Genomic DNA, 12,657 nt, shown 5'->3' with positions numbered 1-12,657 from the left:
CGCAGACGATAATTTCAAAGATGACGTGCGTACTAATTTTCTAATTTTTTAAAAATACAGTGATTAATCAGTAGAAATCGTTAATAAGAGAATATTAATCTTGAAAAGGCGTGCTAAGAGAGATCTAGAGTGATGGATTATAACATGCAAACCACGTTTGGTGCGTCATGCGTTTTCTACTGCTTGGTTCAATGGTCTAAGACCCTGAGGACATGAGGGGCGAGGCATAGCAGGTGTATGGAATTATCAAAAGTTTAGATTCTAATTTATTGGGATTAACCTCGGGTATGTATAGTCTAAAATATGAAAATACCTCAACAAAGAGAAAGAAATGAGAGAATGAAAGGGAAGCATTTAAAGATTTACGACCGAGGAAACACTTGAAAGGACGCCACGTCGAATCCTTTTTTATCAATATGTAAATATTTAATAACAAAAGCGTTGGCCTTTTAAAGCATAAAAAAATACTAGCATAACAAAGATATGACTAAGCCACAGTCACGTCAGTACGTCGAACCAAGAATTATTGTGAAATATTTTAATGTGCTTGTATCACCAAACAATCCTCTAGACGACAGCGCTGACGTGGGGAATAGAAAATGGGGGTTAATATGACGTCATTGTTCGATATTTCAAAGAGCAAAAAATCTAAGTAAATGAAGCCTTTGAAAAAACCTCAGGAACTGTCTTAAGTTCACCTGGAGAAAGGTAAGATAGAATAAATAAGGCTTCTTTGATTCAGGAGAAAACGTAAACGCTTATTGGTTACGACTGAGTTTTGCGTACGTGTTGCGGTATTAAATTGATCAACCTTAACAGCAGCTTTAACCTAAGGGCATCCTGAGCTGAAACGTAAATCCATTTAGATATGTTATTAACAAGAAATTAAAACAAAATAAAGGTTAAGACTCACGAAACACGAAATGTTTTACGCTAATGCTCAAGGATAGAGTTAACATGAAAACGAGGTTAAAGAGGTTACACCTATGTTAGTTAATAATTCATTAATGAATCAGTAACACTAGTTTTAGTCAAATAAGAATAAGAAATTACCATTCTGGCTGTAAAGTATTTTGTAAAGCCTGGTTCTCGCAAACGACGCGACTCCATATGAATATAGAAGCAACACAAGCGCAAGTTTTTCTTGGCTTGGCTTGCGCTTGTGCTAATCTTTGCGTCGTCTTGCGTCACCAGGGAGAACCAGATAAGCTGATAAAGCCGTCAAGAAATGTACTAAGGAGAAAGCAATAAGCACGCAAACTGATCTGTAGACGCACGTCTAGGTGTGAATGCGCACCAAAGTATGGGATTCTTAGTCTATAAAAAGAAAAAAGCCTACTTTCGAGATATGCTTCGCTTGTCACGCACAACGGTTTCAGTTTGAGGCTACGTTCTAAATTCTTTTCTCCTGTCACGAATCACTGAGCATTTAATGCACGAAGCCTCTTGGAAGTGGGCTATTAGTGGGCGCACTACCAAATCCTATCGTATCCTTTATTAATTGCCTGGGGGATTTAGGGGGGATCAGGCATGGTTTTTAGACATTTAGAGGGGGAATCAGGTCAATATTTACATGTATTAAATGGGGGGATCACTCACTAACAATCACAAACAAGGGGGAACAGAAAAAAACATAGGGCCCCTTCAGGCAATCAGTTAGTCTTTTTGATGTCGTAACAGGAATACTCCAACATCCCCCTGGCGATCAATAAGGGATGGCTTCTTGTTTCCTGTTTCTTTATATTCTTTTACTTTGACTCAATGTTCCCCTTTCTAATAATTTCAGTACAAATCCTATCTTTTAGACTTTTCCATATCAAAGCCGGTTTTCTTATATGTCTTGACAAGAAAGATATAATACCAAAAGGAATGGAAATCGTCAGAAATGGGACAACATTGAGTCAAACAATCTGTCAAATATACCTCTAGTCCAGACGCTGGACCCTCTCCTTTCCCGCTTCGCTTTTGTTTTTGAGCAAAACAAAAGCGTAGCTGTAAAGGGAGAGGGTCCAGCGTCTGGACTAATAGACGTCGTGCAGGATGTCGGAATGCATATGGAGGACATAACAATAGGTTTCCAATTCTCAGGAGATTAAAAGTCTTTTGTTTTGTCCTCCAAATTGAGCTGCTTGGACGTTCACATGCAAGGGGTTTAAGTAAAGTAGTAGTGTTTCCTTTTCAAAAACCAATCACTTACCATAAGAAATCACTAAAATGGGAGAGACACCGCAAGATCATCAAATAGAGTTCCCACTGGCATTGCTGTTTATCTTTGATAGCAACTGGCTTTGTTTGGCCAAGAGTGCTTTAATCCTTTCCTCTCTATCTAAAGAAGTCTTTATCGTATGATGTTCCTGAGGGGTGGTAGTGTATGGTACGCATGTCCAGGATTGAGTAGAGACACTAGTGTTGTCCTCACCATTAAACCAGGAAGGCTCCCATACCGCCTCCTTCATTTGCTCCATTGGCATGTCCTTTTTAGTTGAAGCGTTATCAAATGTGTCAGTCACGCTTTTTGATACTGGCTGTGCGGGTAACGCAATCGACGATGATGTATCGAGATCTTCCGTGTCACGGTCTGCAGAGATTATTATACCATCATCGTTCATATATTCCATGTTCAGGAATTCCCCATTTGTACTCAAATCAATCATATTCTCGCAAAATGGTTCATTGGTTGCCTCTGTCTTTTGTCCTATGAATTGAAACAACATAAACATGATTTTTCCCATTTTGCCACGTAAAGTTCAAAAAGCCGGAAAATATTTTTCTAAAGTCATACCTTTTGTGTCACTTGAGGAAGGGCTGGACTGAACAAAAGATTGATCCTCAGAGTCACTTGATGTTAGATTTATACTGCTTGGGGGATCAGACAAAGAAGTGTCTGGTGAAATAGAATCATCACTAGTAGAAGGCCAACGCCTCTTTGCTAATCTTCTAGGCGCGCCTTTTCTAGGACGTTTAGAACTGAAGCCGACGTCTACGTTGTTAGCATGTAAACCGTTTTCTTTTTCGCTATCCAAGGTCCTCTTTAAAGAACTTGTGTTGGTTTTTAGTTTGTCAAGACATCGATTGAGAGATTTTCCTTTTTCAGGAGTAAAAGTTTGGACAACATCACCTACTCTTTCATTCCAGTTTACATCCCCGTGTTTTTCTTTCAAAGTTTTTATCGCAATCATGTCAACACTGCCATCAACTTTCCCCAGTAAAGTTTCGAGTTCTTGAATATGGTTACCTCCAATTGACTGGATAACATTACTTCCATCTTTTGACTCATCTGTGGGAACAAAACTGGGCTCAGAAGCCAATGAAGAACGTTCCTTCCTTGCACTGACTTCAGGGCTATTCACTTCATTCTTTATTTCCATATTCTCTTTCATTCCATAATTCGATTTCGTTTCATTTAGACTTAAATTTAGGTTCTTTTTCTCAGTAGTAATTTCCGTTGTAAAAGTGTTGCGATCTTTTTCCAAAGTTTCCATCAAGACAATCTCTTCCAGAAGTTCTTCTGACACCGCCCTTTTCTTTAATTGCCCATCTTTAGCAAGCTCCAGTTTCGGATTAGTTTCTCCACTTTTAGACCATTCATTTAGAGATGACGCTACTCCAAAACCTAATTTTCTACATTTTGCTAACTTTACATACAGGTTTTTTGCTTCTGGCGTTTCTTTATAGGTTTTGGCGTTGTCCTTCAACCGCTTTATTCTATTCAGTACCCTCTCCCTTAATGATAACTTGACATTTTTTGAATCATCGTTATTCTTCGGGGATGACGATTTTTCGGCTGCGCCGAGGGATCTAGAGCTACAACTAGTAGCAGAACGTCTTAGAGATCGTGTGCTTTGTGTAGAAAGTGGAGTTTTGTCATGTTTGTTGAGTTCGTTTCTTCCAGTTGTATTCTTTGAGTTTGATGTTTCATGAACTGAGTTAAGATTCGACGCAGTCAAGTTTTCCTTTGAAACTCTTACTCGCTGCGTTGGTGGCCATTTTCTAACCGTTGGAGCTTCATTGTTCTTTACTAGAGTCTCCTTCGATTCATTTAAAGTAGGCTTAGGATGAGAACAGAATTTGATCACGTTTCCTGGAGCTTGTGAAGTTTCATCCAAGTTTCCTTTTCTATCTGCAAAAAATTGAAGAATTATCGGATCTTCTGACGGAAGAAGAGAGGTGGCGTGTAAAGCCATTTTGTCCTGTTTCATGTTTTCTTCTACTCTTGCAGTTTTAACTGATTGTCCCGGAAACTTGACTGATGGAATACTTTTTGCATTTGAACTAGCTGTCAAATTTGCATTTGGCGAATTATCCTGTTTTGAGTTTAAACTTCTTCCAAGTTTTACTGCAGAATCGCCCCGTTGACTTGAATGATCCCACTTCAAAGATTTCGATGTTTCTTTCTCCTTTTCCATTATTTTATTTAATTTCGTTGTTGCTTCTTCTTTCTCAGTTTCCTTTGACTGTCCTAATATCATTGCTGTCGATGTTTCTTCCTGCTTTTTATTTTCATTCAAATGTCTTGAAATCATCAGCTTCGTTGATGTGTCCTTCGAGGCTATACATGTTGGCAAATCTTGGCTTGAAGGAGCTGGTAACTTATTTTCATAAACTTCGCCTTGACTTGTCGTTGTTGGACTTTTTAAGTCTAAGTTTTCACAAGAATATCCACAAACATTAAATAGGGCCTTTTTGGGGAAAGTCTCAAGACAGCTTGGGCTTGGCAAAGGTTGAGAATGGCATATTTCTTCACATGTTTTTGGAGCCTGTGTAATTTGACTGAAAGGTAGTTCTGGTTTAGAACGTATTATCCATCTTCTATTTTTAGGTCCAGAAATAGTGTCGTCTGTGACTGAAACTTCTGTAAATCTTGCTTCCTGCAAATTATATATGAAGGTATGTCAAAAATAAAGTAAATTCTGAAGGAGTCTAATTCGATAATATATCATTTCTATATCAAGTGTGCAGTTGTCCTCTGTGTTTATAATCCACTGAGGCCTTTTCTACAGAGCACTTTTCTATGGAGCATTTTCTATGGGACCACTGTGCATTACTAAGTAATAATCCTATGTAAACAATCAAGTGGATGATTATATATGATACCATGAATCATAATAAGGTTTTTCAAGTCTTAAAAGGCAGGAAGAGAAATCCTCCTGGAAGATGGCGTGTTATAAGGTTATTGATTACATACCTTGACATCTACGTCAATCACACTGACATCATGTGCATTTATTTGGTCTGGGCTTAGTTCAATCAGAGTATGAACAGCAATTATTTTTGGCAAGGCCTCATGGTCATATGCAATACCACCAGGAAATTCGAGGGCAGTTGTTTTGTTGTCTTGTAATTCTGGATGTATAATGATAATAACATTAATCCAAATATAGTTTGTGTGCATCATGTCCTATGAGACTCAATGTCCCGAGATCTCTAAGGATGCCAAATAAGGTACCACTCTTCCCTGAAGACTGAGAAGAGTGAGTGGTGATTTTTTTATTGCCTAGGTAGTATTATTATGTTATGTTAACTGCAAGTGCATTTTAATTTGATCATGTGATGCCAACGTTGTACCAAAAGGTTTAAACACCACATGATAAAAACTTGACTGCACTTTGATCATGTAGTGTAAAAAACTTGTCCATGTTGTTACAACATTGGCATCACATGGTATACAGATTGAAAATTGATAAAAACCTCATTTTAGTACTGCCCAATGACCATATAAGGTAGACATTAAATTGAAAGAGGTGAAAGAAATTTAAAAAAACCAGACCCCCCTTATCTTCACAAGCCTATAAGTACCCAACCACAAGCCTCCGGATAGGCTTGCAGAAAAATGCAAGCTACATCTGTTATCAAGGTAACAAGAGGTCAAAAAGGGGTCCAGGATAGATTCATAACTTAATTTGAGTAGATCAACCAATTACAAAACAGATAATCAATTACACTGCAGGTATGCAAGATGAGGGCCACTTGTCTACATACACCATCCTCTTGAGAAGTCTCACAGTTTGGAGGTGAAATGTCACTGTTAAAATGACCTCCATTGTGAGACACTTTGATAAGTATATTTTATATTTCTTACCATAATGAATAATGCATTATAATTAAGATGCCATGGACCAATAAAAACATAAAGTCTAATAATAGATAATAACCTTTGCATGGGCTAACTGATTTGGAGATATAAGACGAAGCAAAGGATGCCATCTTTCCAATGCAATAGAATCATCTGCAATATTAGTAATGTTTATAAAACAAAAATAATAAATATGTCAATAAAAGAATCAAAGCACCAAAATTCAATAGTTTTCCAACGCGATTAACTTCTCTTTAGCAAGTCTTTAAGCTTATTTGACTACTTTTGGCCTCAGTATTCATAAGCTTAAACATTTCTATTTTTATCCTACAAAAACTATAAATAGGAAATTTTAGAATTTCAAATGGTTATATAAAAACTACTTTGTTGTTCAATACTTTCTTAAAATAACCAATCCGTATTTCAAGCGTTCAGAAATTTAAAGTTTCATGAACAAAAGTGTAGGTAGCTGATGTGAGTAAAGAAAATAAAGTTTAAAATTTTTAGGCTATTTGAAATTGGATAAATAGTTTGCAATCACCCTCTAGACATGACTAGAGGGAAGAAATCTTAATTTAACAGGGAACTAAACATACTTATACCTGTTTTGAAGCCAATTAAACGATATTTTGCAGGCAGGATGATATTATCCCCCTTGAGAGAGTACAGCTGAGCTAAGGGAAAACTCTCGTTCATCCACGCGAGAAGTCGATATCAGGTAAGCTCTTTCCAAAAAATACCAAACGTCTTGTTATCTATCTTAAGGAAAACCATGCAAGGGTTTGTAGGAAGAAATGAGCCGTTAAAACTTCACGCGGTGTGCTTTGTTCCTAGGCCTTATAACAAGGATAAAAACACCGCCATTTTTGTTTGCTGCTACGGCGCCTTGTCACTCAAAAAAAAATTAATGGCGCGAATATTACCGGATGTGACGCAATAGTATTCAGTAAGTTAGGAAAACCGGAAGTAGAGAAATGAGGAATCAGCTTATTTTTGAGCTAGAGGTAAAAGTTTGCCAATCAAAGCACTCGTATACATGTCAGGTACAATTTTGAATGATGGTAAGGTTGTCTCACAGTCTTGATTACTAATTAAGTGCTTTGTTTGTTTGTGAGCCAGTGAATGGAAAGTGTGATATTATATTTAAAAAAGTGAACAGCAAAATGTCTTGTTTATTTTTTTCATTTTACAAATTATAATTATGCTTCCCATTTTACGAAATATGACAATGAGTGTAGACACCATTGACGAGATGACAAAAATTTTCATTTTTATTTCTTTATTTCATTCCATGTTTGCAAAATAAAGACATTACTTATTTCACTCTCAAGTCTTTTCTTCAGCTAAATTATTAATTAGTTTCTAATTTTCAAAAATAGATCTACATCTTTCTACTTGGTTGGCTCCGACTCCTCTTTGGTTTCATGCTTGACATACAGACAGTACGATTAATTACTGTTTTTGAGCCAGAAGGGCACATGCAAAACTACATGTCTTAGGCCTTGAGGTACTTGGCATGGTGCTTTATGTGGTCTTCCATGAAGGTTGAAATGAAATAATAACTATGATCATAGTCCTACAAAAAATGACAATACAAACATACTGTCAATTCATAATCTTATATTTTGGTTGTACATAATTGCAAAATAAAACCATCTCAAGTAAATAAAATCATATCAATATTTGCTACGATATTTATATTTATAGCTCCAGGATTTTTTAAACTAAGGGAATTGCATGGTGATCTGGCTGAGAGCTGCAGAAAATTTCAGCATTTTGTATCAAGATTTTTTGCTATTCTTATGGGAGGTTGTTGGGAGGATGCAGCCCCCTAAATATTTTTACCTTGCATCCAACTATGATTTGTAAATCAAATATCTAGTGATCTAGTAGTCCAGTCTTTGTTTTGTCAACAGATAGAAGTTTGTTCTTATTTAATTATAAATGGACTGACCTCTTGCATCCTAAGAGATATTTTGACGTTGGTTCCTTTGCTGGCCTCAACAAGATTTTCAGGAAGAAGTTGATTAGGGTAAAATTGATCTGAAGTACCCTGCAACAACAAAAAGACTCTTATCTCCATAAAATATCTTTGATTTTTTTCAATAGAACATCTAATTCCAAAAAAATATGCATGCGTTTTAACAGAGTATGGTTTGAAATTTCAAGGGTATGGAGGGGTAAGGAGCGTAAACTTACAAAATATCAATGTTTATCTATCAAATGGGACTAAAATATCCAAGAGTAAGAGAGTCTAAATGTTTATATTACAGAAATGATTAAAAAAGCATTACCTGGTCAATGAGGATATCTAAAGCTGGGCCACTGTACTTTTTAACAAGCTCACAAGAATCATATTCCTAAAGATATATGGACATCAAAATCATAAAAACTATTAATTATAATGACAAGGATTTTTATGAATATATATTTACACCAATTTTTAGATTATTAAGTTTTAATCAAGATCTTGCAGCTTTCCAGAAAAAAGTTATCTGTAAAGAAAAATAAACTTGGAAGGCTTGATAATGTACATAAATGTCAATCTTACCTTCCAGGCATCCTTGTTTGGTCCCAGATAGCCAGTGAAACCCTTTTTACCCCAAGGACAAGCCATTGGATTGCAGATTGGGGCAAAAGCTGAGACAGACTGATAAAAAAAGTAAAATTACAAAAATCTTCAAAATGAATTCCTTATTTCTTGTTGTTGAAGGTGACTAAGTGTCATTCTAAGATCCAAGAATAGCTGGAATGACTTGTGTTTTTGCTTCTTATTCTCATTAAGCACATGGAGCTTAGTGTTGAGATATACAATATTGTTTGTAGTGGACGACACCATTTTATAGGCCTAAATTATTCTTGGAATGATCTTTCACCTATCTACTTTGGCTCCAAAAACCTTTTTGAAATAGGCATATACATTTGAACCATTGCAGCATTTGTTTCTGATGCAACTCCCTGACTTGGGTCAAATGTCTCACCTTGTAGAGTCCAGGGTTCTTCAAAGTACAGATCAATGCACCATGTCCTCCCATGCTGGCAAATACATGAAATAATTCAATGCACTGCTAGAATATCTAGAACATTGAGATAAGGGGCAGCACAGAAAGGGGGGATGGGGGCTAGAGCCCTCAGAGATTTTTATTGCTGCTGGGCTACCTGTGGCACATGGTTACAAGGTTATTAATGATCCCCCCTCCCACTGGCTAAGCCACTCAAAAGGCTGAGCCACCTCTAGAGATACATGTCATGACCACCAATCACATACATATAGAGTGTAAATTGATTATGATCATTTCTTGGTAGGATGCTTTACATTTCACAGTCTATGCACACAGCATTCATTCATATCTTGGGTTTTAACAATCTTAAAACATAAACATTGGCTTCAAATATTTTACATTTTCTTGATCATAATAATTGTAATTATTGTGATGGATGTAAAGTAAATACCTGTGTCCGGTTATAGATTGCTTGTTTGCAATTACTGGAAAGTTGCTTTGAATAACTGCTGGAAGCTAAGAGAAAAAAAGAGCTTTTTGAATAATGTAGCAACATAGTCCCTTTTCTTTTCTTTTTCTTGACTTTCTTTTTTGTCTGTTTTATAATTTTTTCATGTGTGTTATTATATTGTAAAAGAAAAAAAATCCGTTAAAAAAACTTTTAAGATGTACTATATGAAACTATTTTTTAATTACCTCTTTTGTAACATAGGAGTACATCCTGTAGTTATTTTTCCACTTTGGTTCAGTTGCATCCACATAAAAACCAGCTCCAGACCCAAAGTCCCAGCTGTCATCTTCACCTTCAATGTTAACACCCCCTGAAACAATTGAGTAAAGATAAATGTACATCAATAATAAGACCAAAGCATTATTGCACATAATTGATTATAAAAAATCACAAATAATTAATCCATTATTGCAAACGTGAATTTGGTTGCGACTCGTTGTGCACCTCTTAGTTAAGTTTTGTCCCTGGGTGGGACTTGAACCTAAGTCTTCTCTATTCTAGTCTGATAAGTTAACCACTACACTACCAGGACCAACTATGCTGGAAATCCAGCTGAATAATGAAATATAGGGCAATTGAAGATTCCATAGCCTGTGTGCATCTGGTCTTTTCTCTGTCTCTTTTTTGACTTGACAGAGAAAAGACTGAATGCATGCAGGCTAAGATTTCAGGCCAATATTTTTCTATAAGGGTCATTAAGCATTTTATTGCTTTGATTGCCTTTCCAGGGTCAATACACAATTTTATGAATTAACTCTTGCAAACTTATAACAACTTTTATAAAAAAAATTAAAACACTTACTTGGACTAGTGTCTGGTCCTACTATCATAATACCCTCTTGTGCGGCATATTTCTGGGCACCACCTTTACCAATGAAATTTTGTTCTGTGCAAGTCAGCCCTATGGAAAAAAGCATTTGTGCCACCCTGAGCAAACATTGGTTTATTTTGTTCTAGCTTCAGTACAAACTTCTTTTGCTTATCTAGCTTGCATAGTGGCACTTTGGGGAGGGGGAAGGGGACTGTGGAGAAGGGAAGAGAAGGTGCTAAAAAGCACTGCTTGACAGGCTATTGCTCATCATGCATTATATAGTGTTGTTTGTACATAGCTCAGCAATAAAATATAGGGCAACGGTGGGGATCCCTGAGCAATACTTTTTCTCTAAGGATCTTTCCTGGGTTGATACACAATTTCATGAATCAATAGATTGTTTGTCATTTGACTCCCACTACCATAATACTTTGCAAATTTTCTTTCTTATTTAAATTTGAATCCCCTTATTAAAATAGTAAGACAATTGGTGCTAATTAACTGAACAAAAAAAAATATGCAAGGGAGTCTGGTAATAGAGGTTAATAGTGCCATCATGCAAATGTGCTAGAGTGACCACAGTAAATCTGTGAAACACTAATTACTAAATAGTACAAAATAGTGCTAGTCAAACAATAGAAAAGAATGGAATTCACATGAAATTGTGCTATTTAGTATTACTAAAGTTTCACGGATTTACTGTGGTCCCTCTATTCTTGAAAAATTATAACAACTTTACCCAAACTAGACCACAATGCATCGCATTTATTAAACTCTGAAAAGGCCTATAATAGCAGGCAGTTTTTTACCTGATAGGTAGTATAACACAGGAACATTCTGTGACTCTGCTTGTGGAGGAATGTACACTGAGAACTTCATTTCACACTTGAGCTCAGAGCTAATACCATGGATTAAAGCGTAAAATATATTGATTTAATAAAAAAGGAAAACCTTTCGTTCATGCATATGCCAGAGGACTCCAGAGGCAGAAGGTTATTTCATATCTTATCTTTTGTTCATTCAATTTGGTAAATTTTGGATTGACAGAAGCAAAAACCAAAACATCTGCAATGAAGGTGTCCAATATAAAAAAAAATGACAATGCAGTGACGTTATCAATAATTATGATCTGACTTTTTAAATCTGTTCTTAGATTTATTTTATTCTTTGTTTGCATGTTACGTCATTGTGGCCATGTTGGTACCATTTAACAAAAGATTTCTCATTAGTATCCATTGTTAATGGTACTACAATGGCCGCCATGTTTTTGTCTTTTAACTCTCTTGAGAATGCTTGCAACCGATCAATAGTTTTTTCTTATGCAATTTAATCTTGAGTCAGACTAAATAATATTCAAGGACAAGAAATCATATAAATAAAAAGAAGACATATATGTACCACAAAAAAAAGCGTCCGGTGCAACTAGGGACACCCCCACCCCCCAGATCCGCCCCTGCTAATTAGTGAGACAAACCACGTGACATTGAATTCTTGCACAACCGTTTTGTCACTCAAACAATGACAAATGTGCAAAGATTTCAATTGAAATACCAGCTGCATTATTCAATAAGAGTAGGCGATACTTTACCTTTGGTGAGAGAAGACTTTCTGATAACCCTCGAAACTGGCGTTGCTTGATACCTCATTAAGCGCCATTTTGTTTTCCACGCAGCTACAGAACCTTAAAATACCGTACTTGAAGACACCTAAAAACACCAAAAATAGTATAAGCTATTCAAGTACGAAATCCTATATACTTCTTGATAAGGATATAAGGAATTAGTTAGGAAAATATCGAGATAAACTACTTGCAAAATTAACCCAAGAACACGAACTCGGTAAAGACAAAATCAATTTCATTACCAGCCCCTTGCGCTTTTTACTCTTTTCGTGACCGCGTGACAAGTCACACCTCCGTCACACCTTCGCGGAATATTTAAATTAGAGGGAAAGAAAAAAGAAGAAAAGGAACGATAGTTGAAAGAATGATTTTGGAAGAAAAATGAAAGTGAAATATTTAATAACAATAACATAAAGGAGATCTTAGTCTGAAGACAACACTAGACGTAACAGTATGAGTATTTCAGCTGCATTTCAGGGGCGATCTGTGACGGGCGGTCAGTACGGAATACTTATGCGGATTTGGAAAGGAAATTGGCTGTAATATGGCTGCTACTCAGGGGAGAAAGCGTTGCGTGACGATACTGAGAGCAGCTGTGGGGGAGACTAGCTGTAATTATGAACGTTTCCTAGATTTGCA

At 36.3% G+C, this 12,657-nt stretch overlaps 2 protein-coding genes and 1 long non-coding RNA gene across 8 annotated transcripts; 1 reads left to right on the top strand and 2 right to left on the bottom strand.

The window, feature by feature from the left end:
* Positions 1–433: 433 nt before the first annotated feature.
* LOC116303123 (uncharacterized) lies at positions 434–8,119 on the top strand. 5 transcript variants are annotated; one of them, XR_004197916.2, is made up of 4 exons: positions 4,755–4,887; positions 5,948–6,059; positions 6,709–6,791; positions 7,453–8,119. It is a non-coding gene; the product is annotated as an uncharacterized LOC116303123 (long non-coding RNA). The 5 variants fall into 5 exon arrangements; XR_016120247.1 differs by lacking the exons at positions 4,755–4,887; positions 5,948–6,059 and adding an exon at positions 434–708; XR_004197915.2 differs by lacking the exon at positions 4,755–4,887 and having other exon boundaries at positions 5,331–6,042.
* LOC116303118 (uncharacterized) lies at positions 2,238–6,784 on the bottom strand. Its single transcript, XM_031712589.2, has 5 exons — positions 6,676–6,784; positions 6,153–6,226; positions 5,186–5,343; positions 2,783–4,868; positions 2,238–2,695 (listed from the first exon to the last, which is right to left on the bottom strand). Exons 2-5 carry the CDS (start codon positions 6,202–6,204, stop codon positions 2,238–2,240), a joined length of 2,754 nt encoding a protein of 917 aa, XP_031568449.2. The 5' UTR covers positions 6,205–6,226; positions 6,676–6,784.
* On the bottom strand, positions 7,336–12,272 carry LOC116303122 (S-formylglutathione hydrolase). 2 transcript variants are annotated; one of them, XM_031712599.2, is made up of 11 exons: positions 12,206–12,272; positions 11,986–12,103; positions 11,207–11,295; positions 10,389–10,487; positions 9,772–9,896; positions 9,527–9,591; positions 9,055–9,109; positions 8,625–8,723; positions 8,368–8,433; positions 8,028–8,126; positions 7,336–7,649 (listed from the first exon to the last, which is right to left on the bottom strand). In XM_031712599.2, exons 1-11 carry the CDS (start codon positions 12,255–12,257, stop codon positions 7,569–7,571), a joined length of 948 nt encoding a protein of 315 aa, XP_031568459.2. In that variant the 5' UTR covers positions 12,258–12,272; the 3' UTR covers positions 7,336–7,568. The 2 variants fall into 2 exon arrangements, with proteins under 2 accessions (XP_031568459.2, XP_031568460.1); XM_031712600.2 differs by having other exon boundaries at positions 12,210–12,266.
* Positions 12,273–12,657: the final 385 nt, after the last annotated feature.

Source organism: Actinia tenebrosa, unplaced genomic scaffold (genome assembly GCF_029948245.1).
Source record: "Actinia tenebrosa isolate PJP-AT-01 unplaced genomic scaffold, QUT_ActTen_1.0 PGA_scaffold0__85_contigs__length_37466705, whole genome shotgun sequence".
Taxonomy (NCBI): domain Eukaryota; kingdom Metazoa; phylum Cnidaria; class Anthozoa; order Actiniaria; family Actiniidae; genus Actinia; species Actinia tenebrosa.
This window is presented reverse-complemented; position numbering and strand designations above follow the sequence as displayed.

What these genes read in the sequence shown, in the direction of transcription:
- LOC116303122 (XM_031712599.2), bottom strand. Translation starts at nt 12,257, where the DNA reads ATGAAATTGATTTTGTCTTTACCGAGTTCGTGTTCTTGGGTTAATTTT. An exon ending in TGTGTTATACTACCTATCAG is followed by an intron (nt 10,488 to 11,206) that starts GTAAAAAACTGC and finishes TTTTTTCCATAG; the next exon opens with GGCTGACTTGCACAGAACAA. An exon ending in AGGACCAGACACTAGTCCAA is followed by an intron (nt 9,897 to 10,388) that starts GTAAGTGTTTTA and finishes CAATTGTTTCAG; the next exon opens with GGGGTGTTAACATTGAAGGT.
- LOC116303118 (XM_031712589.2), bottom strand. Translation starts at nt 6,204, where the DNA reads ATGGCATCCTTTGCTTCGTCTTATATCTCCAAATCAGTTAGCCCATGC. An exon ending in TGATTGACGTAGATGTCAAG is followed by an intron (nt 4,869 to 5,185) that starts GTATGTAATCAA and finishes TATAATTTGCAG; the next exon opens with GAAGCAAGATTTACAGAAGT. An exon ending in TTCCTCAAGTGACACAAAAG is followed by an intron (nt 2,696 to 2,782) that starts GTATGACTTTAG and finishes TTCAATTCATAG; the next exon opens with GACAAAAGACAGAGGCAACC.